The 26,547-nt window shown below is 30.7% G+C and overlaps 1 protein-coding gene across 2 annotated transcripts in view; it reads right to left on the bottom strand.

The window, feature by feature from the left end:
- Synj (synaptojanin) overlaps positions 1 to 26,547 on the bottom strand; it is a 506,691-nt gene that overhangs the window by 77,904 nt on the left and 402,240 nt on the right. Inside the window, exons 4-5 of one of the 2 annotated variants that reach the window (XM_023391789.2) lie at positions 13,729 to 14,783; positions 13,074 to 13,645 (exon numbers count right to left, since the gene is read on the bottom strand). In XM_023391789.2, coding sequence (XP_023247557.2) covers positions 13,074 to 13,645; positions 13,729 to 14,783 — 1,627 coding nt within the window. Of the gene's footprint in view, positions 1 to 13,073; positions 13,649 to 13,728; positions 14,784 to 26,547 lie in introns of both variants that reach the window. The other variant, XM_023391788.2, reaches the window with a different exon arrangement.

The following is a 26,547-nucleotide window of genomic DNA, read 5'->3' on the forward strand; positions in this document are numbered from 1 at the left end:
TGTACAAGCCATTTTACAACTAATTTTAAGTATCAAAAAATATCAACTAAGGATGATGATGATAGAAACACGAAAGTTGGGCTGAAAAACCTCGTCGATAAGTATTTTACTTACACAGGTTCTTGTCCTAAAATTTAAGGTTATGAAAAAATAAAACAATCAAATTAAGTATTGTAATAGCTGAACATGGAGTATTTTGTGGACATGCAAGGTTTTAAGAAACCAGTAATGATTATGTGCTCAAAGAATGAGCCATCCTTTCGCTCAGTGCTAACGATACGGAGGCTCAAGTAATCCTTTTTAAAGCACCCTTTACCTGGCGAAAATTACCACAAAATTATAAACATAAAATTTATACCTTGAACTTTGCTATCACAGACTTACCTGAGACTCAGGAAAAATTAAATATTCAGAAATAGGAAATATTTTACAGGAGAACCTTGAAAATGCTACAAAGATATTTGTTATTAGAGATCTGAAACAGAAGGGGCTTGAAAGATTTGGCTTTCAAGTCACTGATATGACAGACTATCCATTGTTTGAACTCCCAAGATTGGTTACTACTTTCGCACACCGTAACAGAGCCTACAACTCCATGTGTGCTCTTAATAATGTTAAGCAAATAAAAAAGTTTTATTTTAATATGAAATGGGTTGATGTTGATGACGATAATGTTACTAATGAAAAGCTGTAAGAAATATACTGTATTTCAAGAATAAGATGTCAATAAACTCATTATTGTAAAATATGCATCTTTGTAAGACTAGTTTGTAAGTGTACATTATTTTTTTTAAATAAACTGATTGAGTTAAATAATAAAAAAATATTCAACAATTATTTTCCTATCCCTCCACATCCGACATTATCATGCAATGTGCTTGCTTACCGAAAATATTTTAATGTGTACAAACTATCGTGTGCGCACAAGCTGCATAAGATTTCTCACATTCACATAGCAACTTGAGCCACCCTCAAGTTGAGAACGTGAGCAACAGCATGAACCCTCCTACCAAGTTGAGAACGCTTGCGCTGAGCAAAGTATTACCAACGAAGCATTGCTGGCCAGCACTAAAACACCTAGCAAGGGGGAGCAAGCAAATAACGTCAGTGGTAGGGGGAGGGGCTACCTGTTCTAAATCGGCGCCGAAACTGGAACAACTGTTCCAGAAGCTGCATTGCCTATCTACTAACATTGATTTGCGTATTCAATACAGGAAATGGCAACACAAATGCATGATCCAGTTTCCATCACACCAGCAGATAAAAGTGATACGATTCCAAAACCTCCTATTAAACGGAGAAAACGGGATACAGCTGATGTTGTTACTAGTGATGAATACATTGCAGAATTACGTACTAGTCAGGATAAAAAAATTAAAAAGAATCCAAAGAAGGCAGTTCCAAAAACTAAAATTAAAAAGGAGCCAATGAATAGAAGAATCACTAAGGTTAATTCTATAGCTACGTCGAAGCCTTGAAATAATATCGAGAGAGAACCATTAATGCAATTTTATTCAAATATTCAAAATACTTGTTACACTAAGTGATTCTTTTGTCTATTCAGTTGCTATGAATCCTATAATCAGGCGTTATTAAACTGGCGAGACTGAAGAGGTTTTTTTCGTATATATTTCATTTTAATAAAGCTTTATTTTTATAATATTAGAGTGTAACATTGTTATAATATTGACATAAAATTATTTGTACTAAACACAAAATTTATGAGATTAAGAAAAGATTTACGATGATTTAATTAATAAATATTCAATGTTTTAAATAAATTTCTTATGTTTGTTAAATATCATTAAAAATTAGTTAATATAAATACTATTGTTGACCTACCACCGAATTATTTCAATCATCCTGCGCTCATCGTACCCTACAGCTATCTTCACTGTTCCCGAGGAGAAGAATGAGCATTTTTAAGAACTATATATTATAAGACGATAACTAATTATTTATTGATTCATATGTTTTTTATTTTGGGTAGTTTTATTCTACATGTCACATTCCTAAAGATGCTCAGCTGGAAAATTAGATTTTAGGTGGAAAAAAATTGTAAGAGTGTAATGAATAATGGGTGTCCGTACGATTACAAATTTAAAGAAAGTAGACGTGTCAGCTTAGTCTTGAATAATATATTATTCCAGGAGACTCCTCTTCTGACTCCCATGCTTACTCTGAAGCGTCATTAGAAAAAAAAAAAAAAACAAGTAAAAAAAAGACAACGTAAGAGTGTCACTTTTTTTCAAATAATTTAGCCAGTATTCTACTGTATTAAGACGGCCTCTTAAGGACCTAAATATTAATAATTCTTGCATCAATTATCTAATCTTATTGATGTACCACACTAAAAACAGTATTTTATAGGTTAAAATAATTTTAAAAATCTGTACGTATAATTTTAGCAGCTTTTTTATTTAACATGCCTATGTTATGATTGAAAGTATTAGAATATTTTTTTTCATGATCAAAAAGCTTTACGTATTAAATGTTATCCAGAGTGGGTCACTTTTTTAACAGTACTAATTATACTTCTAAGAATCTTAAAAAGGGATCAAATCAGTCACCTTTATATTTTACCTTCAACTTATATTAGTGGACCCACATACATGTAACAATATCAGGAGGATATTATAGCCATACAGTGACATAACATTGTAAATCTGATTTGCTTATTACTGTGACTTGTAATCCTAAATGAGAACAGTCAAAAAAATTTTTAAAAGATTGTCAAACAAAATATACCTTTCAATGATTTTTCTTATGTAACTGTTAGATTATAATAAACTAAATTATAATGGATATTATTAAACTTAAGAAAGAAGAGTATTTTTGATACACTTATTACGTATGTTTAAATTATAGGATTCCAAAAACGAGGATAAGCCTATGCTTATTTATTAACAACTTTGCATGCAAATAAAAAGTACTGTTAATAACGCATGTAGATGCGTACACATCTGCTGAGAATCCATCTGAAAATGAAACATTACAAAATCAGTTGATTCAAAATTTTGACCATTTATGTAGCTCTCACATCTACTCTTATATTATCTTATTATATAATTATGTAGGGAGAACTAGCTTTACATTACAAATTAACTTATCTTTAGAACAATTAAATTCTAAGTTAATTGAAAGGAGAAACTAAAACTTAAGAAAGTATATGAAACATAACATATGGAGGTGTTGTCAAATAAAATTATAGTATTTACATTAAGTAACCGTAAAAATGTTAAACAGTATTTGTAAAGGCTTACCACCTAATAAACCTCATTTGAGAATTTGACCAATTGTTGAATCGAAACTGAAATATATTAGATGGTTTGTATAACGGTACATGACTAAGAATAACTAAATTATAATAGCATATCGTAGAAATACACACGAGAGAAAAATTAGTTAGTAATTAACGTGACATGTCAACTATTAACTCATATATAATATGCATCCCGGAAACATAAGTATTGAAACAGTTAAAATATTAATATTTTGCCATGATAAAAATAATATTTTAACTGACAAATTGTGAATTTTGTTTACATTTTTTTTTATATAAAATAAAGGACTGCACATAATCTTATTGTATGCGGATAGTATAATACATTGCTTTAATTATATTAGAGTAGTAAGAGTATTAAGGGATCAAACACAAAGAAAGAAAAAACAATATTTTATATATAGCAGTGCATATTTATCAAATACTTTTTTATATGAATAGGACGGACGTATAATAGTTATCACCAGAGTATGAATAAGTTTTTTCTCATGTCTTTTTCGGAAATGTGATTTTATTCCCTGTTTTCAGAGAGCAATATGCAACATTTCTCACAGGTGAAAAATTTCATGTAGTGCTCATAAAAAAATATATTGTTATCCTCTGAGTGGTTAACTTTCTCACCTTTGGCTTCAAAGGCAATTTCTTCGCTAAGGATGCCATAACACTTTTTGTCATGAGCAGTAAAAGCAATTCTCACATGAGAGATTATAATGCGTTTTACTTCCTGAAATCAAGCAAGAAAGTCGTTTTTTCGATGAAGATAGAGAAAACATTTTGACACTATTTATGTGCATATTAAAACATATCATAATACGTCTTCCTTGCTTTTTAGTCAACATCCTAAGAGGTTTTCGATAATCATAACTATTTATGTGATTATAATTACTTGACATCACTAGACGAAAAGCTGTATCCTTGACAGTAAAAATTTTATTAAAAAATTCTGTAAGAACTAAAGTAAAAAGAATGACAAATCTTGCACTTGCACTCTCACCACTGCACAATGCCATTCCAGACTTATAGTATTACTTGATTAACTATTACTAATGTAACTACTGCTTATTTATAAAAATTTAAAATAAAAAATCAGCAGATATTCCAGTTTGCAGGCTTTAAATAGTGTGTATACGAAAATTAAGGAAGTAAGGGTGGGTGTTAGCCAGGTGACTGCAGATTGTTACACTGGTGTCAGTGTCCGTTCGTTATAAACGCAATTACTATTCCTACATTCCTTTGTACATTACCTCGTAGTATGTTGCAGAGGGATAAAAGAAAGACCATGCTCGATCACGATTATTTATTTAATACTAAGCATTTTAGTAGTATCACAATAGGTCCGTATGACTACTGAAGCAACTTTCTCAAATTTAAAAATTACAGATAAAGCCCTATCAGATTATCCTATCACAGTTAAAATTATATGCTATCCTATCACAGTTAAAAATAATTGAAAAGGAAGTGATGTACACTGTTAACAGTGCTATAAATTTTTAAAACAATTCTCTCGAGACTAGTATCACTACAAATCAGATCGCTAGCAAATGTTCCCAGCTTGAAATTAAAACTGTTGTATGTAAGAATCCACAACTAACTACAGAAACATTTTTAGTAGAGTGAAGTGATATTGCTGGCTTGTTGTAAATAAAAAACCACTGGAGGGACCGATTGATTCAGTACAGATTGCTTATATATACCATGAGATAGTAAATTATTCTGATCATGACTAGGTGACTGGTTAGGTATGTGGGTTGCAATATTATCAATACTGAAAATTAAGTCATACAACTAAGAAGAGTCCGAATGATGCATGTTGTGATTTTTGTTCTGCAGTATCTTAGTTATTAAATGTTTACAGTTCTATAATAAATCTGCAATATACAAAATACGCAGCGTAGAATACGCCAAAATTATTACTCAGAATAGCTTCTATGATAGAGATACGTGCCCAGTGCCATGGAAAAAATTAAGTGAGCCACGTCACTTGTTAATCATGGCAAATATGGATGAAAGTATGAAGTACATATGTGTTGAACATACTAATAATGCATAATCTCCTGATGCTTACTTATTCTTCGATGTTTTCGACTTTATTTTGAAATGTGGAGTGAATGCAGTATCTATTCTTGTGCAACAATCGGTAAGTCGAAACGGTGGTAGAATCGCTATGTACCTACATCAAGTTCATTATTGCATTCTTGCCCAAGTAGCAAATTTTATTTCGAAAAGCTATAATTTATTTTGTATAAATTTTCTGTACTTGGTTTGTTAACCTAAAAAATTAAGCTTAAGGCGTGAGACGGTCCATGAAGCACTAGTTAACTGTCATTCGCTTCGTGCTGCAACTCGAAAGAACGCCACCTGCAGGGAAAAAGCTGTCGATGCTAACTAACGAGAATACACAGCGTCTGATAGACAATGATAGATTACAAGTATTTGTTTTAACAATATTAATTATTTAATAACTGAAATAAGTTTTTTCAGTCCAAAGTACCTTGTTAATAATAAATAATACTTTTTTTTTAATTTTGTGAAAAAAAGTAAATTTCTAGTATGAAATGAATATAATTTATGAGTGAACATAATAAATATTACTTTTTAATCTACTTATTTAAAAGTACTTCACGAAATAAATTAATATTCAAGAAAAATTGCCACACTTACTAACAAAATACATTTATAAAAAAAGAAAAAAATTTTTCTTATTAAGGTTCTATTATATGGGTATTCTTCAGCTTGAAAGTATAGCCAACACCCAAAAAATTACGTCAGTTAAACATTCATTAGTGTTGAAACAAACGCTTGTAACAGATAATTATCCATAAGATTCTGTGTATTCTTAATAGTTAGCATTGACAACTTTTTCCCTGCAGGTGGCGTTGTTTCAAGTTGCTGCACGGAGCAAATAGGTGGTATTAAAACATTTTTCTACTTTGTGACATTAACATATACTGGTTTTCTACTCTCTCGCCACTCCAATTACAAATAATTACGTATTTTCGTTCATTGTTTGAGTAGGTATAAAAAATACGTCATATTAATACGTAGTGGAAATACGTGTTGGTTTGAAACCTTTCGTCACCTAATTTTATCACGTATGTTGCAGTCATGAAGTATGCCTATGGTAAAATATTTTTGAAATATAATTACGACGTGCATTAACATGATCTTAATAATGTCATCATCCGTAAAGTAACACTAAAACAGGAGGTTTCAAGTATTTTTTCTTGATTTTGAAGAAAGTGGAATCTTTTTTTTTTAAGTTACCCTAACACTACTAAAACTCAAGAAAAAATACTTGAACCCCCCTGTTTTGGTGTTACTATACAGATGATATCTGATAATACGATCATGCTAATACATGTCGTAATCATATTTTAAAACTACTTTAACATAGACATACTTCATGACTGCAACATACGTGATTAATACGACATATTTTTGATACGTACTTAAACACTTAACGAAACTATGTAATTATTGTCAATTGGGACGCTATACACTTGCTGATTCTCTGGTAGCCTGTAATCTTACGCCAACTGAAATTTGTAAAATGGAATTACGTGCCTTTTTTAGTATTGATTTTTTTTCTTTTTCACTTGTCTAACATTAAGTGAACATTTTTTTCCTAGTAATTCTTGCCTGATGTATAACAATATGATATTTTACTGGCCTGTTTTGAGTACAATTACTTACCAAACCAACTCAAAATAATATCATGTCATGGGTTAGGAAACTTCAAACTGTCCTTTTTTTACAATAACCTAATTTTAAATTACAGGCAATTGTACTATAAACTATCTAATATTGATTCTGTGGTTTTGCTAGACTCGGAAACTTTATACTTTTACAATTGCAACGCACCGTTACTCACATTTACACCTCGCATCAACCACCCTGCATCTTAGATAATAGCTGGCCAACATAAGCTCTTAAGAGCAAGAAACGCCAGAGGCTGTACCGCAACACTCATCACGTCTTATAACACAACCTTATGATTCCTGAACCTGTTCTGCCGTTTCAGGAAAGAAAGTTGTTAAGAGGGTTAGAGCGGTACAGTCAGCCTCAAAAGTTAGTTTGGATTAAAAATTAGTGTATTTTAACATTATTCTTGACGAATCATACGACCTATTCCATATCGTACAGAAGAAGATAACTAATAAGTGAGAAAATAGAAAATTAATACTTTGAGGTTGAATGTATACGCAATGTTTTATTTCTCGCCTGCTGTATATATATATATATATATATATATCTTCCTATATTATATAGTCGTAAGAGTTAGAGCGAGGTTTTGCTCCCCCCCGCCCCCCCACGCTCCCCCCAGCTCCCCCCAAAAAGAGTAGTTATTCTTTCATTTTCTTGCATTTTTCGAGTAATCCTACTTTTTTAAAAGCTCCCCCCCGCTCCCCCTCAGCTACCCCCCAGCTCCCCCCTCAATTTTCCCATATATATTGTAAATATATTAGTAAAGCCTTGTATATTAACTGTTACAAGTGGTCTAATTTTCACATATAATTTTATTTGACCATAACAACAAATTTTGTTACAATTATCTTACTTACGATGTTTATTTTAATTACATACTCTAAAATGTCTCTTTAGGTGCTCTGCTTTTAGGGGTAAACGCACGATCTACCGTACAACCGTGAATTAGCTTTATTTTGTTACCATAATTGTAAGACAGTTTGATACTAAATATTGACTCGGTAAATTTTAAATTGTTATGTAGGATCTCAAGAGAGCACCAAAATTTTTTTGAGGTGTTAGAGCTTGTTAAAATGATTTTATCATAAAAATGAAAAATTAAGTTAACCCTACATAACCTTTTCCACAATTTTGACAAATATTTTTTTGAACGTTTTTTTCACGACTTTTAAAACGTCTCTGTAAGTGATGATTTCTTTTTTAACTTTTTTCGCATTTAATACTCTTTAAAATTTTTTCAATGTTTTGGCACTCCTTTGTGTGACGCAAATAGTTTTTATTGTTTTATATTATAATGCTACACAGATCACATACAAAAAATTTTTTTTTGTGAATTTTTTCGTGCGATGATAGACACTCTTGATTTGAAATTTTGAGTTACATTTATCACACTGATAAAATTTGTCATCTATGATGGTGTATCTGAAAACATGTAACAAAAAACGGATTGTTTATGATTACATACATCTGGGTACTAGACGGTACTGAAATTTGCTTTTTTGATGAAAGACAAAATTTGCAAGAGAGTATAAAAATAGTAATGAACTATAGAATAGTTTTTTTGTTACTCTAAAATTTCATTCCAAACAATATTTTTAATTTCAAATTTGTTTTCTGATTCAATTGGGATAAAATTTTTTTTTTCGTCTCAACATCTAGACAGTGCAACATATAATTGCCCATTAGAAAATAATGGTTTTCTTAAGTACAACCCTAAGGCATCAAAACTTTGACCTTAAGATTTATTGATAGCCATAGAAAGAGTTAAGATAAATGGAAATCGTTTTCTGTACAATATAAATAGTAGTGAAAAAGAATTGTTTGTATTGAGTGTTATACTTAGACTAAAGACTTTATTTCCTTTTTTTTACCTGAGATTGTTCCAGCTTCGATGTTGTATTTAAATAATTTTGTAATTCATAATCTTGTACCATTGCAAAGTCCTTCAGATATGTTTAAGTTTCGTATTAACATAACAATAGCGTTGATTTTTGAATCTAATTCGAGTAAAAATACTTTCTTTACTACTATTTAAATATTCAGCAGAGAAATGAGTATAAATATTATCGTCTAATTTATCTACTCCTTTGTGATTTGCTTTATCAATACTATAGTACGTTACTAATATTCCTACCATATTATTTTAAATTTTTTTGTTCAAAAAGTAAGTGTATTTATTGTGAGATGTTAATATAGCTTCACTTATAAAAGAATCATCATCATTATTAAAAATTTTAAGAACATATATCATTTGTTTTCAATGTCTGAGAAATTATAAAAGTTTTAATTTTGCCTTCTCCTATATCCAGTAGCAATGAAGATAATTTTTTATCAATTGAACGTATATTATTTTTTAAATAGAAAATATTAAATAAAGGCCAAAAATTGGAAAATTTTATGGTTTCTTGAACAATAGTAATTTTGCTTCCGTTTTTTTCTACTAGGAGAATTTGACAAAAGTCTCTACCTAAAATTATTATTTTATTTTCAAAAGGTTTATTACCTCAAGATAAATCTTTTAAAGTCCTATCAACGATTTCTAACGCTTTTTTCGGTACCATAGAAGCTTTATCCCAAATAATTACTTTTACATTACGTAATTTTTGTTTATCTGGCTCAAACTGGAAGAATGCACTTTCTATAGTGCTTAATTCCAAAGGAAGTCTGAAAGTTCAGTAAGTGGTCATTCCCTTTGGAAGCAGAATAGAAGCAATACCTGTCCAAGCCATTGTAAGAATTTTTTTTAATTTATATAAAATAATGAATTAATCTTTTGTATAGAAAAGTCTTTCCAGATCCACCAGGACCATCGATGAAAAAAATTTTTTTTTTTAATTTTATTATTTTTTGAAAAATTCTACATTGATCTTTGATGATTGAGTTGTAAAAACATTTCATGGAATTTATGTTTACAAAATATTCTTTCATCATTGTCAGTATCAATATTTTTTTTCATCGTTTCTGTTGGTTCTGGTAAACTGAAATCATTACAAGACATATTTTCAGAATTAAAAATTTCGTTTGAATGTAAAAGAGCTTTATTTTGATCATCTTCACAATTTTTAATGAAAAATTTTTTGTATTTGTTCCAAATAATATTACCAAAAAAATTTTCAGACATAATACACCATGCGAAAAATTTTTGTAGTTGAAAAGGCAGCATAACGTTACATGCTTCTTCAAAAATTATATTGTTTTGAAAATCGTGTTCTGCTAATCCCATAGAAATAGCTGTTATAAGTGAGGAAAAATAAAAAGTGATTGTTAAAAATTCATGTAATTAATTATGATCAATATATATTTATTACAAATATAAATTTTAAGTAAGAATGAATATGATTTGGATATTTTTCCATACTTCGTAAATCTAATTTGCAATTACGGGGGTTGGTGCGCAGAGCGCGCAGGGTGAATATATAGTTATAAGAGCTTAGAAATATCTATTGACACATACAGCTTAGACAGCTCATTTAAAAAAGGGAGCCACTAGAAGAAATAATAAAGCTCACCAACAAAAATTCAAGGGCACATCTATCTGTCTATATAAACTTTACCACTTTTATTTGAAATTAGCAGCTTGTTCTTCATATTTCTTTAAAAACATAGCATTAATCATACCCCAGCCTGAAAAATTTATTCCCGAGTATTTTCGAAAAATGCCATAGTCTTGCGAATTCTGTAAAATATACTTTAACATATTATTTTCATACTAACAATTAATTTTATCATTTTTTAAGGCCTTAAAAAATATTAATACAAACCTTATTTCAAAAAAATTACACTTATAACACAATGAAAGGGGGGGTTGGCGCTCGGAGCGCGCAGGGGGGTGGAGCCCCACTAGTACATATATATATACATACATATATACACCAATAGAATTTGGTTCCAACTTTTAATCAAAGTATTTCTCAAACCGTGACGGCAGGTTTCTTCAAATTTGAGTATGTTATTCTAATTATTATTTAAAATAACATACTAGATTTTTGAAAGATTTTAAAAAATATTTTCCAAGTTATTGGTGAAAATATAAGTTTCGCAACAACATTCTTCTCATAAGAGCCTGTGTATAAGATCCTGAGTTAACTATTTTTTTTTTTCATTAAAAGTGACGCTACGGTTCCTGAAATTTTAATATATTGTTAACAGAAAAAAAGAAAACACATCACAATTTTTTGAAAACTTTCGTAAGAATTATATTTTTCGTTCTAATCCCCTTAAGTGACATTTTGGTCAAAAATAACTTTTTTACATCAATTCATTCGTAAGGTGATTTCTAACCTATCTATGTTTGTTAAAGTCATGGACGATTTTTCAGGTATTTTTAATAATTTATAAAATGTTATTAAAGTCAGAAAAAATTTTAATCTTACACAAAAAAATGGGCGTAAGTGGCATAAAATTTAGAATTTGCGTCGGCATGGAGGAGTAAGAACACTTGATGCCTATTTACTATGTAAAGCCAACGAGAAAGCACAATAATTTAAATTATGAAGTCGTTATGTACTCAAGGAGATTTTCGCTCTGGAAAATTGCACCAACTCGAGCTTCGCTTACAAAGATAAAAGAACGTTAATGCAAAACAAATGACTTCTAGAAGTGTGATTGTACTTGATGACTCTTGTGTATTATTAACACATCAGCTTTTAGGGGTCTGTGCAACTAAAAAATCACTAAGAGCACTTAAAGCTTTTTTTTGAAAGAACATAGGCCAAGCAAAAGGGAGAAATACAGTTTTCCAAGTTTTCCGTTGGAAAATTGACTTTTTTGGATTAATGCAATGATTGTGCCATGTATACCGTAGAATTACTGTTCCTACTGTTAAAATATTCTATTTTTATCTTATTTGGAAACAATTAGTTTTTTTTAATTTCTCCCTTTAAATAAACTGTACTTAACGACTTTAGTTACTGAAACGGCAGGCTGTTTGAAGTGCTCATTAAATTTAATTTAGATCGATTATGTTCGTATGAATTATACTATGAGTTGCTCATAAATTGTATCTGTACCATCACTTTTAATGAGTACTTCATGAATATTACCTTAGTTAAAAGGCTACCGAGCGTTAGCCTTAACGTAGTAAATAATCGTTTTATTTTTACTGAATTACATGACTGTTACTGCAACTATTTAATTTTTATTTATTTTTATTTTATTCTCACGTTATTTAAATTTTAATTTAATAGCTCAATGCTGATATTTTTATACATATATACACTGAGAAATTTCTTGTCTTAATTTTAAGCTCTGCATTTTATTGTAACTATATAAGCCACTCAGATGAGTAAAGTCCTCTGTCTTGTACATAAACATAATCTAATTTGATTTCTCTTCCTCCCCGTATACTTAAAAAAGGAATATCAGCAGTATACACGGTGTAACAAATAATCTACGGTTCTTACTGACTCAAATGCTAGTTTAAAAATAAACTACATAGGAAAATTAAGAGTTGTTAAACTGCAGTACAAAGATTTCCATAATCAGTTTTTTTTCAACATCACTAAAATTAACTTGTTTTTTTGCAGCTTGCGAAAGCTATGTTCCTTTTGTTGTTTCGATATTAATTTGAGTACTTATTTATCGTACGTACACATATTGATCTTGCGTTCAAAGTGTTAAAAAATTTAAATAGTGATCTAAATATTACTAAAATGGTAGTTACTAATGGACATGGTTAACTTTGAATACAGTTATCTCACTTATACACAGGATTATCTGTGATAAACAACTTGCATTATTCAGACCAGGCATAAGACTTTACTAAATTTCTAATCACTTTATATTTTTTATAAGGAATTATTAAATTAAATAAAATATGAAAAAAGGATATCTATTAAAACTACGTCCAGTTTTATTACAATTAGGTACATCGTATGGCTTGTCTTATGAAAATTTTTCAAGGGGTATCAAAAGAATTATTCTTTAAGTAATAAATTTGTAATTAAAATATTTTATACTTCATGAGAGGTGTTAAGATCATAAAAATGATAGAAGCTTTTAATACAAATGACCCACTCTACAAAAAACAGAGTTATCACCATACTTTCAAATAAAGATTGTAACGTTTTGTTATAAGAGTACTTACTTTGAGTTGATCATATTTTAAAATTTCCTCAAGTCTATCTTCCTTTAATAATTCTTTCATTTCATCTCTATTCATATCAACCCTATAATTAAAATCTCCACACCAAAATACGTAATCGTGATCATTTAACGTTCTTCCCATGGGGAAAATAATTTTTTTTGTAATTTCCGCGAAATCTGCATTCCTTTCATTAACTTGAGACTGACCAGCGGCAAAGTGGGCACAAACGAAACAAAATGACGTTGAATATAATACGAAACGAATCGCAGTTGCACCTTTATTACCTGTTGCTCCACCAAGCCCCGTTTTGACGCAGTCTACTGCGACATCTCTTAAGAAATTCGCATGTATAGACCTTATGTATATGTATAAGCAGACGCCAACCAACTGCTGATAGGTAACAAGAACGTACTCACAATCTCTTGATATAACTTTTTGAAGTTCATCGGCCCATGCTTTCGTATTCTCAGTACTTGCTGCGACAATGTTAGAAGCATTAAGATCTACAATTTCTTCAAAACCAATCGCGAAAATATCAACAGGATCACCATCAATCTGTATATGACTTGATGCTGCTAAAATAATAAAAAAAATTTGTGTACTTTGTTACTATATTATATGCAACTTTAACTAAACACAATCATGATATACTTACCGTCAGATTTTTTTGCAACATCGAGTAACCAGTCCGATAAAGTTTCTTCTTTGTAAACGACGCTTCGGAAATGTTTTCCCCCATTTACATTATAGGTTGCAACAGCTACCTTGATTTTCTTAGTATTAACATATTCTTTGTATCTTTTGCACATTTCATGTAAAATATTACACGGAGCATGGAAAATATTCGGATATAATAACAATCGAGATAGGTCAGAAATTTCGCTATTTAATGCTGAACCGAATAACAAAATATCAATAGCTTCCTGTTTACTTGAGTCTAAAAGATTATTCTGAATTGTTCTAGCTGCTGATCGTGCTCCATCGATAATTTTTGAATTTCCTTGTATGGCTCCAGTTCCAGCATATATTTTACTAATTTCATTCCCGTTATTCACCCACATTTGTCGAAAAACTTCTTCAAATCTTGACGTAATCTGTGGTTTTTCAGATAGTCTCAAGGAAATCAATTGTTTTTTCAATATTTCTAATGCAAAATATGTTTGAACGCAATTAGTTCTGTCAAGGCAATCCAAGCAATTAGTACGGATAGTTCCCGTTTGCGACTTAACAATTTTTTCTCCAATCGCATGGAAATAAGAGAAATCATCGATATATTTGGATACTTGATTTTTCAATTTCAATAGATTTTTTAGATTTCCATTTTTGCATTCTTGATGATAATCAAAAAGGATATGAGGAATATCTTTATGTTGTGAATTGCAGTGATGAGATTGAAAAAAGTGGCACAACATCGCTTCACCTTCTTTACTTCCGATCAAATTTGACCCTAAGAGGTTGACTATTACTTGTTTGCCGTAATAATTTTTTAATAAACTTAAATGTCTACTGAAAGCTAATGCAGAAACTTCAAAACCTCTTGAAATTTTAATTTTATGGGAGCCAACTTGAATACCTGGTTGTTCCCAGAATAATGGAACAGAACCTCGATTTTGGATAAAAGACGATATTTCATTATCTAAATATATGATTTGTTCCGATTCAACAAAATTAGCTACGTGGCCATCGTCATTAGTTCCTCGAACATTGAATCTAAAAAAATAGATAAGGGAAGTTATTGTACAGTGAACATTCTTGAAATTAAAAAATAATTTTAGTTTTTGCTTTGAAATTTAAGTTTTAATTGAATTTTAGGACAAAACTTTGGTTTTTAATTAGGGAAACAAATATTTTATTCTAAGTTATACTTTTTGAAGTAAAAATTATGGTGAATTGTAAAGGCCATGCTTTATTAAGGAGACACTAATGAAAATGGAAATGATTTTAAGATTGTCGTTCCTTTTTATTTCAAATTCGTAATATTTCTACTATGAAATGCAATACTTTTAAAAAAAAAAAATTAGTTACTCTTATTTAAGGTGGTTCTTCACGATGGTGCCGTATCAAAGCGACACGGGACCCTAGTGGTTTTCTAATTTTCGATTAGCGTATTATTTGCAACATAAAATATGTTGTACTGGCACTTGACTATAATATCATTGCATTTACATATAAATAAACAAGCTAATAAAGTCAGAGTAAGAGTTATACAAAAAATTTTTTTTGACGCAAGGTTCTGAAAATGGCATGTACGCTCCTACTCAAGCTGACGTTGCCACCGATTTTTGCATGTATAACTATATATTATACAATCGTCGAGCGTCGTGCGTCGTGCGTCGTCTGCCGCACAAACGTTACCCCTTCTTTTTTGTTTTTATTGTCCGATGTATCCGAAATATTGATATGCTTCTTGTTATGATTACCTTATGTACGTTTTTAACACAAAAATAAACTCTAGTTTTTATTTTCAACAAATATTAATCATAAAATAATTTTACTGATTGTCTTATTGCCATATTAGTAAGTGAGTCATTTTAAATTTTCGCGCGCGATCCGAGCGTCTGCTCGTTTACACGGCAGACATTTCGCTCTCGCTGATCAATAACTGATTACGTTTACGATTAAATATCGTATACTATTTCCCTTATTAGCCCAAACTTTTGTTATATTATTAGAAAGCTGAAAAGTTCTTCTTTCACTACAAACTTTTTCTATTACGATCTAAAGTCTGCTTTACGAGATATTACATGATATCGTAGTTTGGAAAAGTAACCTACATAAGAATATATGTTAAAAGTGCATTTTTTGACTGACATGTTTTCAAAATTTTGCCTGATAAAGGGACTTGAAATTTTAAGAGAAGATGCCTTATAACTTTAATAACAATCCCTCAAAGTTTCCCTATAAGTTTAAGTAAATGGCTTAGGTGAAGAACCACCTTAATAGTATTTCACATTTTGCACATTTGAGAGATTAACAGTCAAAGCGTTACTTCGTAGGTAACACAGTTCTTCCAAAAAATGTTAGCCAAAATGCTTACTAAGATGTCACCAATAATGTTATCTGATGTGTCATGCCAAGGTTTTAGCTATAACTACCTATAAAGGTTGAGTTAAGTAATAAGCTGCTTAAATATGTAACTTACAGCTAAATGAACCTCCATAATTGGTCTTGACACCAGCATGATACATAAAAATAACACGAATGTAAAAGTAATATAGTATTGCTTTTAATAAAGAGGGTAGTTGAATGAATTCTTTAAAAAAGAGAGAAAAACAATATTTGTTACGTAAATTTTTTCTTATTTTTTAACATAATATCCTTCTAGCTCAATACACTTTAACACAAGCCCCTCCAGTTTTTGTGAGCCTTCAGAAAAATATGATTGTGGCAATTTTTTACAATAAGTATTTGTTTAATGAATAATCTCTTTATTTGACATAAAACATCATCCACTGAGCTATTTTTTGAATTCAGAAATAAGAAGTCACTTAAGGCCAGATCCTGAAGAAATGGTGGATAATTCATTCATTCAAACTTTAATTCCTCAATTGGAGCCATGGAAACTGTAAGTGTATGCACTTGTCATGGAAAAAGAGGACTTTTTTCTTTAAATGAGGTCTACTTCTTTAATTTTTTTCTTTATGCTTATTTTTAGCTGGCCTATTAATCATGCATGATATTGCCCAGTCATTGCCTATTCTTTTCTTCAAATAGTTAATAAAGATAATACCACGCGTATCCTAAAAATACAGTAACTAATCTTTCTAGCTGACTTCACCATCTTTACCTTCTTTCAAGCACATTTACTTTTGGCGATCTACTGTTACATCTGCTGTTTTATCTTAGGAGTGTATTAATGCAACCATATTTTATCTAAAGTAACTAACCTGAGCACATGAGCTCCATAAGATCCTTAGAAAAGACCACATGGTTGTGTATGTTCTCAGCTAAAAGCAAATGCATCATCCATATCGAGATGTTGTATCATATCTAATTTATCATAGAAAGTTTAAACTATGGTACCAAAACTATGGTATTAAAACTTGTGTAATCCTAGCTCCTTTACGCAATTGAATTCATTTATCACGTAATATCACACGGTGGATTTTATCGATCATTTCGTAAGTGCTCATGTCTATAGAGCGTCCTGGCAGCTAGAGAGGTTTTTGTAGCCGATTGACTTTTACGAGAAAGAGTAAGCATTTTCAATGGATTTTTGCCCACAGAATCTGAATCTGAAACTTGTTTTTTCGTAAAAGTGTTCAATAAATGTTATTAATAGTTTAAATGTTTATAACGCTGTCGAAAAAAGTAGAGAGCATTTTTAAATATAATAACGAAACAGTTGGATAACTGAACTCACCAGAAATGTGCTTGATCAAGAATTGAAAAAAAATGTTGATCAGAGCCAGAGATATTGCAAATTTAGTGCAAAAAATTTATCGAACGGCGGTTTTCAAAGCCTTTCCACTTATAACTTGGCTTCACTTTAAGATATAAAGCTTTAACACCTCTCATTTTAAAGCTGAAAATTAAAGCTTTAACATAAATTATAGTAGTGACCTAAAACGATGTTGAAAAAAATATTTAATCACTTTAAAGTAATATTTTTTCATGAAAATGAGCCAAGTAATTTGTTTATAAGCATTTTTCCCATAGATACATAAAAAGTATTACTATAAATATTTTTTACAGTTGTAGTACGATTAAAAACAAACAGTTTGCGATATCAAGGATGTATCTAAGCTAACTTTCCTCGGAGATATAGCAGTTTTAAGGCGTGCGTATGGTACGCACGTGGTAGCTGCTCCACGTGGTTACATGAGGATCGAGAGGGTGGTTTACTGAAAGTGTATCGGGATATTTCTTAAAATTCGATATATTGAGTTTCATGGCAAAATATATGAGTATAAATAATAAATATGTATTAATGTGTAAGATAATTAAGGTTAATAGTAAACATAACGACTTAATGCGTAAAATAATTGTATATTTTTTAGTTACTTTTTTTTTCGTTGTGAATTTTTTAGCATGTATTATTTGCACATGCATTAGTTGCACTGTTTAGTGTTGCATATTTGACAATTGTAATTTGGTTCAAGTTGTGCTATTGGTGGTGACAGATAATCATTTTTTTAAGGCAAAACTAGATTTTCTATTTTTTAATCCACGCAAAGTTCTAAGGATTTAAAGTATATGATTTAATGTTAAAAAAATTAAAATAGTAACTTTTCAGATATAATTTTGTACTTTACAAGCTATATCATGTTAAATAATTATTATAATCAAACCTGTCATAAAATTTTATAAAAATAAGTAAATACACAAATTATTATACTTAAAAAAAAAAATTTTTTTTTGACATATTAAGTAGTTTTTTAATCATTACGGTATGTATTCATTATTTACACTTTTATATTTGGCCATAAAACTTAATATATTGAATTTTAAGAAATACCTCGATACACTTTCAGTAAGCTACCCTCGAGCCTCATGTAACCACGTGGAGCAGCTACCACGTGCGTACCATACGCATGCCTTAAAACTGTTATATCTCCGAGGAAAGTTAGCTTAAATACATCCTTGATATCGCAATATGTTTGTTTTTAATCGTACTACAACTGTAAAAAATATTTATAGTAATACTTTTTATGTATCTATGGTAAAAATGCTTATAAACAAATTACTTAGCTCATTTTCATGAAAAAATATTACTTTAAAGTGATTAAATATTTTTCTCAACATCATTTTAGGACACTACTATAATTTATGTTAAATCTTAGATTTTCAGTTTTAAAATGAGAGGTGTTAAAGCTTCATATCTTAAAGTGAAGCCAAGTTATAAGCGGAAAAGCTTTGAAAACCGCCGTTCCATAAATTTTTTGCACTAAATTTGCAATTTCTCTGGCTCTGATCAACATTTTTTCAAAATTCTTGATCGAGCACATTTCTGGTGAGCTTAGTTATCAAACTCTTTAGTTATTATATTTAAAAACGCTCCCTACTGTTTTCGACTGCGTTATAAACATTTAAACTGTTAAAAACAGTTTTTTGAACAATTATACAAAAAAACAAGGTTTAGATTCAGATTCTGCGGAAAAAAATACATTGAAAATGCTTATTCTTTCTCGCGGAAGTCAATTGGCTATGCAAACCCCCCTAGCTGCCGTACTAGTTCCACAAACTGTTGCAAATACAAGGGCAGATGTTTTACGAACAGAGTCAAACTCAGCTTTTATATCTTGTACTAGAAGGGATATAGATGTTGATGTACCGTTTTAGGCTCTTGTTTTTCCATTTTTTTAACAAATAAAAGTTATGTTTCTAAACTGACGATAAAAACTTAACAACTAAAAAAGTATGAGTATACCTTCGCCAGATACCTGAAAAGAATGATGCTCACTAAAAACATAACATTCACAATGCTACAAGTGATATTTCTTATATTTTCCAAGTTTTTTTTATCCTCCCTTGTACTTAATGTTTTATTGTGGTACACTATACGTAAATCAATTGTAGAGTTTTTACTTGTACTAAATCTTTATTTTTACCATCATATATCTTTCTTCTATGATTACCCTCTTTTTTTCCCTCGATCTTCTTTAATGCGAGCCCTAATGCAAAATTCCCCTTAGATAATTTGGTCTTCTATATTGTTAAACATTATTTTAGGCGACAGTGATTGTCTAAAGCATACGCCAACAATATGAGGTTTAGAAAAAGAATTTTGTTTATGTACTATTTAAATAAAGTTCTTAAGAAAGACCGTTTTAAAATTAATAATCACTTAACCAATGACTAGGCTGGATGTTGGCTTTCCTCTGGAAAACGAAGCCTTTCAAGTTTCAGACATCATTCGAAAAAATCCACTGATCGTCTTAAAAACTAGTTTGAATGTCTGGCCATCTATCTAGGTAATAAAAAATTACTGTACACGAAATGGCTGTATCTGGTATTAATTTTGCATGATGAAAAATATTTGTCAAGACAGCGTTCATGGTTGGTACTACGAACTTTTAAACCCCAGCGGAAATTTGAAAACGTAACAAAATGTTAGAAAAAGTGAACATGTGTAATAATATGCCATAACCCGCAAGAAAATGTAAGAAAATGTAAGGACCTGTAATAGTCTCATGGATTTCAAACGTTTCTTACACTTTATTATGTTGTGTTACGTTTTCTTACATTTTTATACGTTTTAATATGATTTAGCACACGCTGTTACACTTATACTTTTTCATAATAGTTACTCAAGTTTTTTTTATTTAAGGCAAATTTTATTCAAAAATGTAAGGGAATGTGTTTAAAAGTTATCAATGATGATAAAATATAAAAAAGTGCAATAAACTGGAAAAAACTGTAAGCTGTTATAAAACATTACAGATGACAACACCTCCTTACAGTTTATTAGAGTTTACTACAGTTGCTTTTTCACGAAATTCAAATGTCTTTTTAAAATTATAATGAAATGTCACGAATCGTAAGACAATGTGTTGGGTTGTAGTTGACTATAATCAAACGTAACAAAACGTAACAAACTGTAACTGTGGTCCGAAATCCAACCAAACTGTACATTACATCACAGAAAGTTACGGTTTGCTACGTTTTTTCACACTAACTTTTTCCGTTGGGGAACAAATAAATATTTAGAAACCGTTTTAACACCAAAAACTATCCCTAAGTCTTAGTAGTCTAACTAATAATAGTTATGTTCGTTAAAAATGAGCGTCTGACTAGCGTAATAAATAGGAAAATCATTTTTATCCATTTAAAGTGACAATACTACCGAAAACCTCGTTTTTTGAATGATCGTACAGTGGTCCTCATTTAGTTGCCATGAAAAAAATTATCAATAAGAATGGTTTTACATTGAGGTTTAATTATTTTGTATGCATTACATTTAGCCGATACAGCAATTTCGCTATATATATTAACTTTGTAAATAAAACAATTATTATCGGATTTATATCGCATACATTAAGTTTTTTTCTAAATTAACATTCTGAATTTTAAAATTGACACGGATGGATAAAATATTTAAATTTTTAAGCGGCTCAGTTATGTGATTACTGTGTTATATATGACTGTACTAAATTTAGTTTTTTTTTAAGCGAAACTTCTTATGTAGGGCCCTCACTTGACGAAAATAAGAAATACCGTTACACTTTTCTTGTCCCCTTTATTCCTATTCGTCTTCCCACCACCATATGCTCTCTCGACAGCGAGAGTAGCACATACGTACTATACGGTAGCAGGCGCGCGTGCTCTCTTTCTTTCTTTCTCCCAACATCACCGAACGGCGCGAAAATTTAATAGTGAAATTAGACAAGAAACTCGAAAATAAAACAGGTGAAGTACAAGTTTTCAAGATAACTTATGAGCCAGAAAAATATCGAAAAACCCCGGCCGGAAGTTTTCTACGTGAGCACCCTAGCTAGTGTACATTGGTCTTCGTGCGGCAAATGGCAATTTATAAGTTGTAATTGTATACACTTATGTAGGTATAGTTTACAGAATAATTTCTCGTGACATTTAAAGAACTTTTCGAAATTTAGAGAAAACAGCTATCGATTAAAGAAATTAAATGATTTATAATGTAATGGGCAGATGGAACTTTGATTATTTTAAAAAATACCTGTTTTAAAAATCCTTGAATTATCCTCATTGACTTTACTAATTTTGAAAGCACGATATACTTATGTATTTTTTGCTAGCTCAGGACGTTGCCTACTGATAAAAAAGTAATAACAGAATCTTATGAAAATTGGAAATAGTAGTATTTAGAATATTCTCAATCAACTCACGTTTATCTTAGCATGTTAAAAATTCTTCTTAAACATGGGATCTTATGGGACAGCCGCCGAATTAGTATTAAAAACTATGATAGAAATAATACATGTCAACAAAACTTGCAGGACTGATACAAAATTATTGAAGAAGTAATCGTACAAAGTTGCAACCCATTTTATAAAACTTTTTACAGATTTAAATATTAAAATAATTCAAATTCCTTTAAAAATCACTAATGAAGTTAGTATTCTGCTATACTTATCCATTGTATTAAAGGTATTAGTCATGCAGTCACCTACAAAAAAATACATTAACTAGGTAACATCCTTAAGGACGTTTCCCTATTCATGCAAAAAATAACAAAACTAACTGAAACTTAAAAGTATATTGGATTAGACTATTCTATGATTATTTCTAGATGACTAATTTTTTGTTTATTTTTAATTTGTAATTTCATGTGTTATTCTATACGGCATCTTATATGACATCATCAGTCCAAAACCATTTTTGTAAAGCAATATGTAAAATCAAATAAAACGCCGTATGGATTTCCCAAAGTAATTACACATGGAATTCTGCTATCCATTTTTCAGGTGGGTAGCCCAGTTGTGATTTCCGATCAGAAATATATGTAAACGTGACGTTCCTAAGCAGTGAAAGAATCTGAAAGTGTATAAAACAATACGGCAAAAGTACGCGCGATAAATTTTTATAAATATAAAATAATGAATGAGCATTACTAAATTTTGTATTTTATAAATAAAATAATGTTGAATTGATAAAAACCATAATTATATGAAATAATAGTTTCTTTATAGAAACTTTATCGAAGCTTCACTTCTTTCATGGGTCCCGCAACTCATTGTTTTTTAATAGGACATATGCAAAAGATTTGGTTGTTTCTTCTCCATTTACTACAGAATATAATCTCAGTACCATACTGATAAGGTTAAAACTTATTGTTTTTGTTTTTGTAGTCATTGTTATTTGCTAATTTCTGTTGCTACTACCATTGAAAATTAAATTATTCGTTTACTTGCGATAATTGATTTCTAAAGTAATACCGCCTCCCACGTTGGTTCTAATCTTATCTTGTTACGTGATAGACGCCTGTTACTTCTTCTGGTGTTATAAAACTTTCCTTCTTGTTCTGTACGATTATGAGTTTTCTTCCAGGGAATTCGATCATCTTAGCTAATCCTGTGAATTCCTTCAGTGATTTTCTAGATTCTTTTAATAGTTCATATTTAATTAAATTTTATGACACTCCAGAAATTGATTGTTTTTTTATATGGCCATTTAACTCGGTGATCGAAAACTGACATAACGTCACTAACATTTCTATATTAATTTACCTTTTGTATTCCATCACCAATAACAAAACGCGCCTAATACTCGCCCTTATCTGGATCATAGAGTTTAATTGATTTTTGTTGAATGTCGTGAAACTTTATAGTTGCAACAGTTTTCAGCTTGCTGTCAGCCTTCACTTTTTTGTATACCTCTGTTGATAATAGTGTGATTATCAACATTAATTTCTAACCTTTCTCAATGTCATTAAGTGTATTATACGCATCTTACTGTTCCAAACATCCTTTTTAGTTGGCTGACTATTTATAAAATTTTATCTGGCCTGAAAGCGACATTTTTATTTTCCTTTTTTAAGTGTCTTTGCTGTTAGATGCCCTTTCCATTGTGAATATCTTAAATACAGTTTAAATACCTTTAGTTGTAATAGCTTTAATGCAATTATATGCAATTTTATTTTGCACATAAATGCATGAAAGCCATGACAACTATCCGTACGTCGATGCATATGCATTTCTAATGGCAAAAAAGATTCATATAAATATTTAACTGTACATGTTTCGTCGTCTGAAATTTGGTAATGGCCACCCAGTTTAATCAAATTCTTTTGTATTAAGCGTTCTTTTCTATAACTTACAATTAAACAGAGTTTTATGTTTAAATATACAGCAATTTATAAGTCATATATAAGGCATTTCACGTCAACTGTCCTAGCGCGATTCGCGAGCATCAAAACATGTACTTTTTAAGTCGCGATTGTGGTATTATAAATAACTGAGAAAAAATAATGAAAACATAGGATTGACGTGTTCTTTCCTCAGCTTTTCGGTGATGCAATCGGTTTCTTAAAAAAATGACGATTTATCCTAGAAAAAACACAAAATGTATTATATCTCAAAAACGGCATTTTTAATATTTTTTTTACCATAGCCAATCGAAAGAGCAGGATTTTTTACGTTGGTATGGAGATTTCCAGAGAGTACTTTTTGATTTTAGAGAGATATTAAATGACAAAGTTTGGCGCAACGACACAGTGGCAGCGGCTGCTTGACTCGCGCGATGGTATGCAATATATATATATATATATCGCCAAGCGAACATGGTTAGGTTGCGCTGTTTTGATTCAACGTTTCGATGGCCGGTTGGATCGCATACTTTTCTTGTTAAGTGTATTTGTAAATAAAGTGGTTTTTATTGACACATAAGTTAAGAGGAATTGACAGATTGATAGTTTATCTTGAATGGAGCAGTATTAGAGCTATTGTATGTATTATATTTGTTGCTCGTTTTCGAGGTTCCGTCAACTGGTTACCGAATACATTATTATTCACGCAGAAAATGAAATGTGAGCTAATGATTTTACTTGCCGAGAGTTACTTCGCTGCAACGCTTATGAAGGATATTTTTTAGATAGCTTATAATATTTTAATTTGATTCTTTTTACGTAGGTGGGGCCTAACTTAGGGTGAAATTAAAGTACGTCGTCGTGTCTACTGAATTAAAAAATCGTATGCTTCTTGCTTGCTTTGACAATGGCTTTCTCGTCTCAGTTCTGTAATCCCTTGGGGTTGTCCAATCACAGCAGTATACTCAAGAATTTGTTAAACTTTCCAACTGATTTTGGAGAGACATACCCTGCTGTTTGTGTAGATCAAAGATTTGCACAAAGTGCACATTTCAAATTTACAAATTGAAATCTCAAAATTCTGATTCCCGTCCCAAGAACAAAAAAGCAAAAATTGAAGCAACTTGCGATGAAAGCTATCATAAAGCTGGTGTCACTATCCTTGATCGAATTAAAGAAAAGTTTGTACTTTCAAGTAGTAGAGGTAAAAGAATTTTGTTACTTACTCTGTCTCCAAAATTCTGGAGCCATAATGACATGATAAGAGAATTTAACTGTACAGAATGAGAAGCAAGGCAAGCTACAACTTTATTATCTGAAAACGGCATATTAACAGCTCCCAAAAAAAACGAGGCAAAGTACTTCCTCTCGAAACGGAAAATTTCGTTAAAAATTTTTATGTACGTGATGATGTAAGGCGACTTATGCCTGGCTTCAAGGATTTTATTTCGGTGAAACAAGAAGATGGTAAAAGGATTCACGTACAAAAAAGATTATAGCTTGGCGATTTAAATGATTTACGTCTACAGTTTAAAAAAGAACACGAAAATACCGAGATCGGTTTTACTAAATTTACTTTGCTTCGACCCGTCCACTACATTCTTACTGGAAGCAATGGAACACATACGGTTTGTGTTTGCGTACACCATGAAAATATTAAATTGATGTTGGAAGGGGCTGACGTATCCAAATCAACAAAACTTAGCAAATTACAATTTAACAACTACCATGATTGCATTGCAGCCCTAGTATGCGATAATTCGTCAAATGAATGCTACACGGGAGACTGTCTTCATTGCCCGAATACAGCTCAATTGAAAAATCATTTAATTCAAGCATTTCATGACAACGATATTTGTGAAGTAAAATTTCAGAACTGATTTCAAACTGATCGGTGTAATATACCATCACAAACGCTAAATGCTCACGAATTCACTGTTTTACTCTGTGAAAAGTTAATGAAGTTAAAAACCCATGATTATTTCTCGAAAAAACAATCACAGTATTTTCAAAACCTTAAAAGTAACTTGGAAGATGGCAAACTTATCGTGTGTTGTGATTTCGCAGAGAACTACACGTTTGTCGTGCAAAACTCGACCCAATCGTTTCATTGGAACAACAATCAGGCAACTGTATTTACAATAGTTATGTATCATAAGGAAGGAGATGAAGTAAAACATAAAAGTATTGCTATTATTTCCGATAATTTAGCACATGATACCATAGCCGTGCATGCGTATAAAAAAATTATTGTCAATTATTTAAAAAAGAACTTTAGTCTGAAAAAGAATTTTTTACTTCACCGATGGAGCTGGCCAAAATTTTAAAAACAAAAGTAATTTCCAAAATCTTTTATACCACGAAACAGATTTCGGTATAGCAGCTGAACGGCATTTCTTTGCCACTGCACATAGCAAAAGTGCTTGTAATAGCATTGGAGCAAACTTAAAACGAGGCGCGAGAAGAGCAAGTTTGTAATTAACGTCGGGAAAGCACATTACCTCTGCTGAAGCTCTATACAATTGGGCAAAAAGTCACTGCAAAGAAACTGAAATTTTTTTTACTGCGAAATCAGATTATAAAGCAACTTCATTATTTTTAAAAAATAGGTTTGAAAAATGCAAAGCTATCCCAGGGACATTAAATTATCACGCAATAATTCCTATTGATAATAAATATTTTATGCTTAAAAATACATCTTTAGCCACAAAATACCAAAATTTTCCTAAAGTGAAGAAAGAAAATCTTAAA

This window comes from Copidosoma floridanum, unplaced genomic scaffold (assembly GCF_036245765.1).
Source record: "Copidosoma floridanum isolate Cflo_tuat_1 unplaced genomic scaffold, Cflo_Japanese_pri ptg000016l, whole genome shotgun sequence".
NCBI lineage: Eukaryota > Metazoa > Arthropoda > Insecta > Hymenoptera > Encyrtidae > Copidosoma > Copidosoma floridanum.